The following is a 13,835-nucleotide window of genomic DNA, read 5'->3' as shown; positions in this document are numbered from 1 at the left end:
TCCCTCTTTATATCTCTCCTCCTCCAGACACTCTCTCAGTGCCTCGCTGGTCCCCACAGATCCCCCAGAGAGACCTGGGAAACTCCATAAAACACAGGTAACCTGTGTGTGTGTGTGTGTGTGTGTGTGTGTGTGTGTGTGTGTGTGTGTGTGTGTGTGTGTGTGTGTGTGTGTGTGTGTGTGTGTGTGTGTGTGATGGTTTGAGTGTTCAGGAATTAAGGTGTGTGCATGCATGCACATGTGTGTAGTGTGTCTTAATGTGTCTGTTTCTCCACACCTGACGAACAGAATGTCAGACCAATTATAGGGGGCAGAAGTCATCTTCGTGCTCATTCCACATTTAAACCCCTGATGACTCCTAAATGCTACGGATTTCCAAGTTGAACAATACACCACCGCTATTGGCCACGAGAACCTGCCTACGTACCGACTTTCCTCTACTTCTTTGTCTGTCGCTCTTTCTCTCTCTGGTCTCTCTCACGCTCTCTTTTTTCTCTCTCACTCTCTCTCTCTCTCTCTCTCTCTCTCTCTCTCTCTCTCTCTCTCTCTCTCTCTCTCTCTTATTCTCTCTCTGTCTCTATCTCTCTCTCTCTCTCTCTCTACTTCTCTCTCTCAGCCTCAGAAGTACGTGGGCGTTTGCCCACTGTTGAAAGTCACAGAGGAGGAAAGAGAGTGGTTGTGCACACATGTCTTAATGCCTCATCAGCCAGAGACAAGCCCATTTACCAGTCCACATTTTGGACACACACTCATTCAAGGGTTTTTCTTTATTTTTTACTATTTTCTACATTGTAGAATAATAGTGAATACATCAAAACTATGAAATAACACATGAAATCATGTGGCAACCAAAAAAGTGTTAAACAAATCAAAATATATTTTAGATTTTAGATTCTTCAAAGTAGCCACCCTTTGCCTTGATGACAGTTTTGCACACTCTTGGCATTCTTTCAACCAGCTTCACCTAGAATGCTTTTCCAACAGTCTTGAAGTTCCCACGTATGCTGAGCACTTGTTGTCTACTTTTCCTTCACTCTGCGGTCCAACTCATCCCAAACTTAATGGGACTATCATTTGAAAAACAAATGATAGTCCCACTAAGCGCAAACCAGATGGGATGGCGTATCACTGCAGAATGCTGTGGTAGCAATGCTGGTTAAGTGTAAATCACTGACAGTGTCACTAGCAAAGCACCACACACCATCACACCTCCTCCTCCATGCTTCATGGTGGGAACCAAACATATGGAGATCATCCATTCACCTACTCTATGTCTCACAAAGACACAGCGGTTGGAACCAAAAATCTCAAATTTGAAAACATTTCCATTGGTCTAATGTCCATTGCTCGTGTTTCTTGGACCAAGCAAGTCTCTTCTTCTTATTGGTGTCCTTTAGTAGTGTTTTCTTTGCAGCAATTTGACCATGAGGGCCTGATTCGCGCAGTCTCCTCTGAACAGTTGATGTTGAGATGTGTCTTTTACTTGAACTCTTGGGCCGCAATTTCTGAGGCTGGTAACTCTAAGGAACTTATCCTCTGCAGCAGAGTTAACTCTTGAGTCGTCCTTTCCTGCGGCGGTCCTCATGAAAGCCAGTTTCATCAAAGCGCTTGATGGTTTTTGCGACTGCACTTGAAGAAACTTTCAAAGTTCTTGAAATGTTCCAGATTGACTGACCTTCATGTCTTAAAGTAATGATGGACTGTCGTTTCTCTTTGCTTATTTGAGCTGTTCTTGCCATAATATGGACTTGGTCTTTTACCAAATAGGGCTATCTTCTGTATACCACCCCTACCTTGTCACAACACAACTGATTGGCTCAAATGCATTAAGAAGGAAAGAAATTCCACAAATTAACTTTTAACAAGGCACACCTGTTAATTGAAATGCATTGCAGGTGACTACCTCATGAAGCTGGTTGAGAGAATGCCAAGAGTGTGCGAAGCTGTCATCAAGGCAAAGGATTGTTTCTTTGCTTACTACATGATTTCGTATGTGTTATTTCATAGTTTTGATGACTTCACTATAATTCTACAATGTATAAAATAGTAAAAATAAAGAAAAACTAGTTGTGTCTGTTACTGTAACTTATATTGTAAGCACAGGTTATTATGCATAAGTAAATGATTGCAATGTGATCAACTACTTTGGCTATAGCACCATCTCCCTGGGAATGGAAAAGAGATATCTGTGAAAACATATCTCACCTTTAACGGCAGTTTAACTTTGGTAGCATAGGTATGGCCTGCTAAAACAAACGTATCATTTAGGCTCTACCGCCAGGACGGGAGATTGAATTGTGCTCTCCCTGGTTCTGTTTAGCGACGGTACGAGGCGATACGAGGGTTCCTAATGAAGAGATTCTGATTCTGTCAGCTTCTATCAGTCATATTCTATTGCGCCAGCCTGCTGCTTGAACCCAGGTGTCAGCCTCTATCAGTCATATTCCATTACCCCAGCAAGCCTGCTGCTTGAACCCAGGTGTCAGCCTGTATCAGTCATATTCCATTACCCCAGCCAGCCTGCTACTTGAACCCAGGTGTCAGATCTATCAGTCAATAAACCCCCTAGCTCTTCCCTGGGCTTCCTGGCACTCAGATACTCCATCCAACCTCGAAGTAGGGAATTGCTTTTTATCATTCAAGAGAATTAAGACACATGGTAGATTTGCCTGTTTGATAAGTGGCAGCATCTTGAGATCTTACGCTGTGCCGCGGTTTCTGCCAGGCTCCATCTTCATCTCTGGGAATGATTGCTGTCTTACCGTCTTGATGCAACAGCATGGTCTCTCCCCACTGGGCACAGACGTCAATTCAACATCTATTCCACGTTGATTCAAGTGGGCTGTCACAGCAGTTATTCAAAGAGCACAGCCACAAACTCACCATTGGAGGGGGATAATGAAAGGAGTGCCAGGAGAACCCCAAATTGAATCAAGGTGCATTGGAGATTAGCACGACAATCTTCAGAAGCAGGGGAAGAATAAGCCTAAAGGCGTCCATCTTTCTTATGTTTCTTAAGGAAAGGTTAACCTGTGAATATGAGGCGTTCTATGACAAAAGCCATTTGTCATCACGTGGGAATAGGAATAATTGTCTGAAAGGTCACAAGCAATCAGTGATGTTTCCTCTGTGCAGTGATGCACACCTGCTGTTTTTTTATTATTGGGGACTCATTTCTGCATGGAGAAACAGGTAGAAGAGATGTTTCGTCTATGTGATCTGAACTCACTCTCTTTCTCTCGTTCTCTCTCTCTCTCTCTCTCTTTCTCTTGTCCTTGCAGGTTTTCCACCAAGTATTGGATGTCTCAGACATGCATAGTATGTGGAAAAGGAATGTTGTTTGGACTCAAATGTAAAAACTGCAAGTAGGTCCTTCTTCCCAAAATGATCTTTGTTCATGAAAAGCATGTGTACACCATGACAAAACACTATCCTGGTGTGCTTAGTGAAGTAAAAAACAAATCTACATCAATCACTATGCTGGTTGGTTATGGGTCATAAGCTCTTTTTTGTCATCCGTATGTGTTAATAATCTACATTCTTATTAGAATTCTGGAAAGATCATTTGTCACGGTATACTTTGAAAAGTCTCTGAAAAGGAACTGAACAGCAATTACCATTATCATTTTAAACAGATTACTCAAATAAATTAACCAACTTCTCAATCGACCGAATGAGACATCTTTGACAGAAGGACAGCTTTTTATTTCCTTAATGACACAGACTATTAAACATTCGGCATTTTTATTTTAACTGTTTTGAAAATGAATAGCAGAGATTCAGTGATGTCAGGGGTTATGTCCGAAGTAGCACCCTATTCCCTATATAGTGCTCTACTTTTGATCAGAAGTAGTGCACTATATAGGGAATAGGGTGTCATTTCAGACACAACCCTGGTTTCAGGGAGTATATCATTCTGTTTTTTCACTAGGCTGAAGTGTCACAACAAATGCACCAAAGAAGCCCCGCCTTGCCATTTGCTGATCATCCAGCGAGGAGGGAGTAACCCCCTCAAAGGTAACAAAGGACTGTTGGACCAGCAGCTTACTGTAAGGCTGAAGCCTGACTTCATGTACAGGCCACATAACTTCAAGGACCATTTCACCACTGGTCTTTCAATTCATACATAATCTCATTTAGCAGATATGTTTATTAAAGTGACTGAAAGCATTATTGCACCATTTTAATAGCTGTAGACCTTGATACACAGGCCATTCTCAACATAAGCAGTAATACAAACTGCACATGTATCTCAAGTTAGGAGAGACATACTGTATGTAGCCCTACTGTAATTCAGCAGCACAAAACATATTCATATTAGGAATACTTATTAGGATTGTTATGTAAGTATTACTTTCTTTAAAATAATACTCATTCTCTGTTATAGTGCTTTAGTTATAGAACTATTACTTTAAAATAATACTCATTCTCTGCTATATTCTCTGCTTTAGTGGTTTTGTTATGGAAGTATTTCTTTAAAAGAATACTCATTCTCTGCTATATTCTCTGCTTTAGTGGTTTTGTTATGGAAGTATTTCTTTAAAAGAATACTCATTCTCTGCTATATTCTCTGCTATAGTGCTTTAGTTATGGAAGTATTTCTTTAAAAGAATACTCATTCTCTGCTATATTCTCTGCTTTAGTGGTTTTGTTATGGAAGTATTTCTTTAAAAGGATACTCATTCTCTGCTATATTCTCTGCTATAGTGCTTTAGTTATGGAAGTATTACTTTATAAGGTTCTCTGTCATCTGAAGTTAGTCTTTACTGTATGTTCTTTACACGTCTCTGTTTTTCTCCCAACTGGTGCGACAGACCACCAAGGAAATCAAGGTAAAACAATCAATTTATCAACCTTTATTTTTTAAACTACAGAACCTTTCTGAAGTCTCTGCTATTTGAAGTTGGCCAGCTATCTTACGGTGTTCTTAAGCGTTCCCTTGCGATAGTAAAAAGGGACCATCTTCCATTTAACACATTTAGAAATTTGAGTAGATAAAGACTTTCTCTAATGGACAGCCATATCACATCTGCTCAAAGCCCTCACTCAGTGTTCTGTTGTTCATGTCTGATTCTGTCTCTACCAGCTCGTTTGGTACGGACTGAATCGGTCCCATGTGACATCAACAACCCCCTCAGGTACACAGACCTGCACATCAGTCAGACGCTGCCCAAAACCAGCAAAATCAACAAGGTAGAAACCACCGTACACACACACACACACACACACACACACACACACACACACACACACACACACACACACACCCACACCCACACACACACACACACACACACACACACACACACACACTGCTCTGGGCTCCACATCTGAGGTTTGTCTTATCAAAAGTCCATCTGTTCTTTCTGTTTGAAATCCCCTGAATCTCAGTCTCTCAGACGGACTAGCAGTACTGGATTAATCAGTCTATTGGATGTTTTTGTTGTTGTTGTACTAATTCATTTTCACACTTCAAACAGTAGCCAACAGACGTATACTTTACAATTCTTCAAACACTGTTTGGGATTACAGAACTGAAAACCTCTACACCCTCATCATAACTTCATAAGGGGCATTTTATTGCCCTGTTACATTTTAGGCAACATTTTGTGGCCCTTACAGTTCAGCGTTCTACCTCACTGTGTCCTGTCATTAGTTTAGCCTTTTTTAACGAGATACTTTTAATGTACATCTGCAAATTCACTATGACCATTACTAGTGTAGTTTGAGACCAGAGTTTCTTCACTCCCTCACTCTGTACGACTTCCCCAATACAACCAGGAAATGAACATAGCAGCTATAAGTCAACAACACACACAGCAACGCTCCATAATGAGAGAGGTCAACCAAGACCACTCATTTCTACCCTACCACGTAAAAGAGCTTTTAGCTCCCAGAGCACATATCTCTCTAGTATCTCTATGGACCCTCATCATAACAACACCATTAGACAACAGGTGCGTTGTCAGGTGCTATCTTGTGAGTGAGGAAGAGTCTGAAAATATACTAGTTCCACCTGCTAATGGCCATAGAGATAAACTATAATACTGTTCTATTTAATTATGTATCTCTCTGTATCTCTCTCCTTATCTCTCTCTACCCCCCCTATCTCTCTATGTATCTCTCTCTTTACCTCCCTCACTCTCCCTCTCTCTCCCTTTCTCTCCCTATTTCTCCCTCTCTCTTTCTCTCTCTCTCGCTCTCCCTCTCCCTCTTTCTCCCACTCTCTCTTTCTCTCTCCCTATCTCTTTCTGTCCTCAGGATCCCATCCCTGTCCCGTACCAGCCAGACTCCAGTAGTAACCCCTCCTCCACCACCTCCTCCACTCCTTCCTCCCCCGTTCCCCCCCTCCCCTCCAGTGCCACCCCTCCCTCCCCCCTGCACCCCTCCCCACAATCGGCACGGCTACAGAAACAGTTCAATTTAACAGGTACGGGATTTCATTGAAAACATTGAGTTTTTTCCCCCAGATAAAGTCTCAAATCAAACTTTATTTAAAGTTCATTTAGACATTTATTCTGATAGAAGTAGTACATTTAGTGTTACTACTGTTTGATTTTTAGAGCTGTCTGTTCAATGTCTCTGCTCTAGGAAAGACATTTCATTCTTGTCATTTCTACCCTTCTATGAACCCAGCTCTGTGCTGATTGTCAGTGAAAGAAGACAAAAAGGGTCCGCACCATAACTCTGATTCACTCTCGCTCTCCCTCCTCCCTCTCTCCCTCTCCCCTTCTATCCAGCCTCTTCTTACTTCAAATACAAGCAGCAGTTCATCTTCCCAGGTAAGTGCCTTGTAAATGAGCATTACGATACCCATACTGCACCAGGCCGAAGGAGGAGGGTACTTTTGATGTTGTGATTTGATGATTCTGTTCTCTCCTCCTTGACAGGTTCTAAACTCTAATGCCTGTCTTAGTTTTTGGTTCCTTAATTTAGCCTTTAGAGCATTTACTCAGTCTCCTCTCCTCAGTCTCCTCTCCTCCCCTCAGTCACACTCACACTCAGGAGGTGCTCTTATTCTCCATGGACTTTACAGTGTCCCAGAATTTTTTTGAGTTTGTACTACAGGATGCAAATTTCTGTTTGAAAAAGCTAGCCTTAGCATTCCTAACTGCCTGTGTATATTTGTTCCTAACTACCCTGAAAAGGAACTAAGGGGCGTGAACCATGAAAAACAGCCCCAGACCATTATTCCTCCTCCACCACATTTTTAAGCTGGCACTATGCATTGCAGCAGGTAGCGTTCTCCTGGCATCCGTCAATCCTAGATTCATCCATCGGACTGCCAGAGGGTGAAGCGTGATTCATCACTGCAGAGAATGCGTTTCCACTGCTGCAGAGTCCAATGGTGGCGAGCTTTACACCACTCCAGCCGACGCTTGACATTGCGCATGGTGATCTTAATCTTGTGTGCTGCTGCTCGGCCATGGAAACCCATTTAATGAAGCTCCCGACGAACCGTTCTTGTGTTGAGGTTGCTTTCAGAAGAAGTTTGGAACTCGGTAGTGTGTGTTGCAACACGCTTCAGCACTCTGCGGTCCCGTTCTGTGAGCTTGTGTGGCCTACGACTTCGTGACTGAGCCGTTGTTGCTCCTAGCGGTTTCCACTTCGCAATAACAGCACTTACAGTTGACCGGGGCAGCTGTAGCAGTGCAGAAATTTGACAAACTGACTTGTTGGAAAGGTGGCATCCTATGATGGTGCCACGTTGAAAGTCACTGAGCTCTTCAGTAAGCCCATTCTACTGCCATTGTTTGTCTATGTAGATTGCATGGCGGTCTGCTCCATTTTGTCAGCAAAGGGTGTGGCTGAAATAGCCATATCCACTCATTTGAAGGGGAGTCCAGATACTTTGTATATTCAGTATATTTGTTTATTTTTTCCCCCTCATTTTCTTTCTTTTTTCATTTTGTTTTGTTAAACAAAATCTAAAAATCTGTTTTTGCTTTGTCCTTATGGGGTATTGTGTGTAGATTGATGAGGAAAAAAACGATTTAATCACTTTAAGTATAAGGCTGTAACGTAACAAAATGTGGAAAAAGTCAAGGGGTCTGAATACTTTCCAAATGCACTGTGTGTGATTTTACACTGTGCTGTGGTATAAAGACTATGTAATGTCCAGTGTTGTGATGATTTAACAATATACCTCTCCTCTCTAGATGTGGCCCTGGCCCCAGAGGCCCCCAGCAGGGCACCCCAGGTCATCCTGCACCCTGTCCTGTCTGAGCCGGGGTAAGTAGGAAACTAGTAAACGGGATTGCTTTCTTTATATTTGTTTTGGCTCAACCATGGTACCTGGTAGTAAACCAATGTCATGCAATCAACATCTAATGAGAATGTCAGTGAGGTGTCAATCTTTGAGATGACACGCGACATAAAGTCTCCCAGTACCTTGGGAGCTGTGTCGGCCACAGAAACACACCATGCAGCAGATAAGTCACTGTCAGAGACTATTTAATTCAGACCTTAGTCAATCAAGAAGGGGTGTTTGAAGGGAAGTCTGCCAAGTAGCTTGGGAGGAGTGTCGGCCATAACGCTGTTGACATCGTGGATACAGTATAAACAACATGAGTTATTGTGACTATTGTATTCTGATCTTAGTCAATCTAGAAGGAAATAAATTGTTTAAAATCCCAATGGGCAAAAACTGGTTGAATCAACGTTGTTTCCACGCCATTTCAAACCAAAACACCAATGTGATGACCTTGAATTGATGTGGAAAACGAATTGGATTTGCAAAAAGTAATCAACATAATTTTACTTAACTAGGCAAGTCAGTTAAGAACAAATTCTTATTTTCAATAACAGCCTAGAAACAGTGGGTTAACTGCCTTGTTCAGGGGCAGCAAAGCAGATTTGTACCTTGTCAGCTCAGGGATTTGATCTTGCAACCTTTCAGTTGCTAGTCCAACACTCTAACCACAAGGCTACCTGCCCCTCTAACTACTAGGCTACCTGCCGCTCTAACCACTAGGCTACCTACCTCCTCTAACCACTAGGCCACCTCCTCTAACCACTAGGCCACCCTGCCACCCCTAAGGGAATTTCCTCTTTTCTTTCCACCTACATTTTCACCTAAATCCAATGACATGATGACATGTGTTGTTGATTTCACGTTGAATTCACGTTATTTGACAACTCAACCAAATGGAAATCAAAACTAGATAGGCCCAGTGGGATAGCTCTGATTCGTCCTCTGTCTCCCTCCACCAGTGAAGTAGGACAGTGAAGTAGGTCACAAAATGACATCCGTTTTATTTATAAATGATATGCCAAGAAATCTTGTAGCGCGACACAGAGCAATGTTTGCATGATCTTGTGGGCAAAAACAGACCATTTCAGATAAGCCTCATATCACGTCTCGTCTGTCGGTCTCTGTCCCTCCATTGGTCGAGGGATGGATAGGGACTCAAAATGATTGGAGCAAAGACGTTTTTGTGACAATTTCAATGAGAGATGCAGGACAAGACAAACACTCTGGGGCTAATGTTAGCATGGCCTTAACCTCATGCTATAGTTAGGATGCCAACTGGATTCCACTTGGGTTACTAAAAACCACGGCTGCCGAAAACAAGCAGAAGGAGAAGACGAGGAGTGATGCCAATGTCTTTGGACTCTAAATCGATCACATAAATAAATGCAAGGTAGCGCTTAGTAACTTTAGCTTTTAGAAACTGCTTACTGTATGTACCAAGATGTTCAAATAAACCTAAACTAGCTTTCATAGACGATTTTCATAGTCAATTGTTGGTGGATTTTTAAGCTGAAGGAAATGGCTTACTGTTTTAATGACTTTCTAATGTTTTTTTATACCTTCTAAGTGACTGACACAGGTGTTATTTCAGTGTCAATATGACTGGGGAAAGGTGCAGCCATCTCTCTCTCTCTCTCTATCTTGCTTTTTCTCCCTCTATGTCTTTCTCGCTCCTTCTCTCACCTTCTCTCCCCCTCTCTCTTGCTCTCTCCCCCTCTCTCTCCTTCTCTCCCCATCTTTCTCTCTTTCTCTCCCGCCACTCTCTCTTTTTCTCTTCCTCTGCTTTCTGACAAATATGAATCCATTATCTTGGTTATGAAACCCACATTTTCATAATGTAATTAAAGCCAGTCTTCTCCTCAGTGTGTAGCTCCATGCACTCCCTCACCCAGCCAGAGTCTAGTACCCCATGCACTCCCTCACCCAGCCGCTGTCTAGTACCAGCTGTGTGTGTGGGGGGGGTGGGGGTTGGGTGTGTGTGGGGGTTGGGTTGGGTGTGTGTGGGGGTTGGGTGTGTGTGGGGGGTGGAGGTTGGGTGTGTGTGGGGGGTTGGGTGTGTGTGGGGGGTTGGGTGTGTGGGGGGTTGGGTGTGTGTGGGGGTTGGGGGTTGGGTGTGTGTGGGGGGTGGGGTTGGGTGTGTGTGGGGGGCGGGGGTTGGGTGTGTGGGGGGGTGGGGGTTGGGTGTGTGTGGGGGGGTGGGGGGGCGGGGGTTGGGTGTGTGTGGGGGATTGGGTGTGTGTGGGGGGTGGGGGTTGGGTGTGTGTGGGTGGGTGGGTGTGTGTGGGGGGGGTTGGGTGTGTGTGGGGGGGTGGGGGGTTGGGTGTGTGTGGGTGGGGGTTGGGTGGGGGGTTAGGGGGGTTGGGGGTGTGGGGGGTTGGGGGGGTGGGGGTTGTATTAGGATCCCCATTAGCTGTTGCAGGGTCCACACAAAACATAAAAGATTACATAATTAATAACCCTAGTGTGTGTGTGTGTGTGTGTGTGTGTGTGTGTGTGTGTGTGTGTGTGTGTGTGTGTGTGTGTGTGTATGTATGCAGGTGTGTACAGCTCTACTGATAACACAGAGGTTGGAAGAGCTTACCTGTAGAATGCCATTCTGCCTGGCCACCTAGCTAGATAAACAGAAAGGAGGGTTCAGAAAGTGCATGGTGTTTAATCACCATCCATGATGCGTGATTCAACACGGTTCATTGCAGATGTGTTATGCTAGCATGTGCAATGTAAAATGTGTGTATGATGCTAGCGTGTGCAATGTAAAATGCTCATCCCATCTGCATGCCCTCCTCTTGCTTGCAGAGTCGAGATGAACCCTTTAAACCCTTTACTACAGATTGAAGTGGAACCTACATCAGACGTGAGTTCACCCTCTAATGAAATTGTAGGATTTGTTTCTGAATAGAATCTGTGTAGCATTCGTCATTTTTTGTTATAGTTTGGCATGCTGACGCTCCAGATGGAAATCCTCTGCAACCACACAACAAGGCTGTCCATTTTCACCGTTTCAATTTCATTTAATTGGATTAATTTATTAGAATATAATGTAATAATTGCACAGTAGAGCCCAGAGGATAGAGGATAACACATTAAAGAAGTATACAACTAGTTTGTCTAATTATCTGTTCTCTTTCGCCACAGAACCCATAGCATCAATAATTAGAACTCATGGCTCAATCCGGGGGAATAGAGATTGGAGGTCAACATGTGATGTCATTGTATGCAGATGACATTTTAGTTAATTTATCTGAACCAGAACATTCTCTGTCATTTATTTTACTACTGTTGGATATATATGGTGCTGTATCAGGATTCAGAGTGAAATAATGTCAATTTCTAATCAGGACTTCTCAAGCTTTGAAAATAAATTTAAATGGAAATGGACAAAGACGTATATGAAATAGATCGCTGTACTAATACAGGAGGCATATAAAATCAATTACTCTTCTTTAAAGGGATACTTTGGGGTTTTGGCATTGGGGCCCTTTATCTACTTCCCCAGAGTCAGATGAACTTGTGGATACCATTTTTATCTGTGTCCAGTATAATGGAGGTTAGAGGTAGTTTCTAACTAGCGTTAGCACAATGACTGGAAGTCTATGATATCTACTAGCATGCTAGTAGAGAAAGGGCCTTATTGCCAAAATCCCGAAGTATCCCTTTAATAGATAAGATTTAATCTAATATTCAGAGATGAAGGTCTCGCACCATTTTTATTTTAGGTAGGGTCAACATTTTCAAAATTAATATATTACCAAGGTTGATGTATTTATTCCAGACCTTGCCAGTTTCAAATCAATCTAACTTTTTAAATAAAATTAACGGCCTGTTCTCCAATTTTATTTGGACTGGAAAGACCTCAAGAGTCAAATGGACTGTTTTCCACTTCCCCTCTAATGCTGACTGTTTTCCACTTCCCCTATAAAGCTGACTGTTTACCACTTCCCCTATAAAGCTGACTGTTTACCACTTCCCCTAAAAAGCTGACTGTTTTCCACTTCCCCTATAAAGCTGACTGTTTTCCACTTCCCCTATAAAGCTGACTGTTTACCACTTCCCCTATAAAAGCTGACTGTTTTCCACTTCCCCTATAAAGCTGACTGTTTTCCACTTCCCCTATAAAGCTGACTGTTTACCACTTCCCCTATGAAGCTGACTGTTTTCCACTTCCCCTATAAAGCTGACTGTTTTCCACTTCCCCTATGAAGCTGGAGGTCTTGGACTACCTTATATGAAGATGTATGACTGAGTTATTTTTATTTAGTTGTATTTTTTATATATATTTTTTCGTAATATATATATATATTTACATTACATTTACATTTATATATATATATATATATATATATAAATATATATATATATATACTGTATATGTTGTTTCCCCCCCTTTTTCCCCCAATTTTGTGGTATCCAATTGGTAGTTACAGATTTCTTTAAATTCTTACAACCTAAGGCATCTAGCATTGAAACAATACTGAAAGAAGCTGCTACGCCAAAGAAGTTGATTGCCGAAGTTATATCAAGGTGGATTGAAGCGTTACCTGCTGGTTCAGAACCTATAAGGAAACAATGGGAAACAGATCTAAAGGAAGAAATTGAGGAGAAACATTGGTCACAGAAATGTGGACGTGTTCATACCTGCTCCTATAATATAAGACAGAAACTACTGCAATTTAAGATCATTCGTAGGACTTACTATACTCCTGCCAGAATGCATGTAATGTACCCAGAAATGTCTCATCTCTGTTGGAGATGCAAAAAGCCCAAAGGAACCCTATTACACATGCTGTGGTCCTGTAACAAACTGACACCATTTTGCGATAACATATGTGCTATCATTTCATTGTGTCTAGGAATATATATCCATCCATCTCCACGATTATGTTTCTTGGGAAATGTAAATATTGGTGATCAATATCAGAGAACGTTTTGTAATCTAGTTGCTGCAACAACAAAAAATGTATAGCCATCAATTGGAAAGCTTCATATCCACCCTCAATAACAAATTGCAGGATTGAACTATCTAGCTACATCCCATTAGACCCTACAGAACATACAACATAAACCAGACATCCCATTAGACCCTACAGAACATCCAACATAAACCAGACATCCCATTAGACCCTACAGAACATCCAACATAAACCAGACATCCCATTAGACCCTACAGAACATCCAACATAAACCAGACATCCCATTAGACCCTACAGAACATCCAACATAAACCAGACATCCCATTAGACCCTACAGAACATCCAACATAAACCAGACATCCCATTAGACCCTACAGAACATCCAAAATAAACCAGACATCCCATTAGACACTACAGAACATACAACATAAACCAGACATCTCATTAGACCCTACAGAACATCCAACATAAACCAGACATCCCATTAGACCCTACAGAACATCCAAAATAAACCAGACATCCCATTAGACCCTACAGAACATCCACCATAAACCAGACATCCCATTAGACCCTACAGAACATACAACATAAACCAGACATCCCATTAGACCCTACAGAACATCCAAAATAAACCAGACATCCCATTAGACCCTACAGAACATCCACCATAA

General features: G+C 42.2%; 1 protein-coding gene across 1 annotated transcript in view; it reads left to right on the top strand.

Annotated features, from left to right (window-relative positions):
• The window catches only part of LOC106579819 (kinase suppressor of Ras 2), a 123,113-nt gene that overhangs the window by 77,267 nt on the left and 32,011 nt on the right, over positions 1-13,835 (top strand). Inside the window, 9 exon segments of the mRNA XM_014160020.2 lie at positions 28-97; positions 3,282-3,365; positions 3,932-4,017; positions 4,806-4,832; positions 5,087-5,193; positions 6,262-6,430; positions 6,741-6,782; positions 8,160-8,232; positions 11,051-11,108. Coding sequence (XP_014015495.2) covers positions 28-97; positions 3,282-3,365; positions 3,932-4,017; positions 4,806-4,832; positions 5,087-5,193; positions 6,262-6,430; positions 6,741-6,782; positions 8,160-8,232; positions 11,051-11,108 — 716 coding nt within the window.

Source organism: Salmo salar, chromosome ssa20 (genome assembly GCF_905237065.1).
Source record: "Salmo salar chromosome ssa20, Ssal_v3.1, whole genome shotgun sequence".
Classification (NCBI taxonomy): Eukaryota; Metazoa; Chordata; class Actinopteri; order Salmoniformes; family Salmonidae; genus Salmo; species Salmo salar.
Note: the sequence above shows the minus strand (reverse complement) of the source record. Positions and strands in the feature narration are given on the sequence as shown.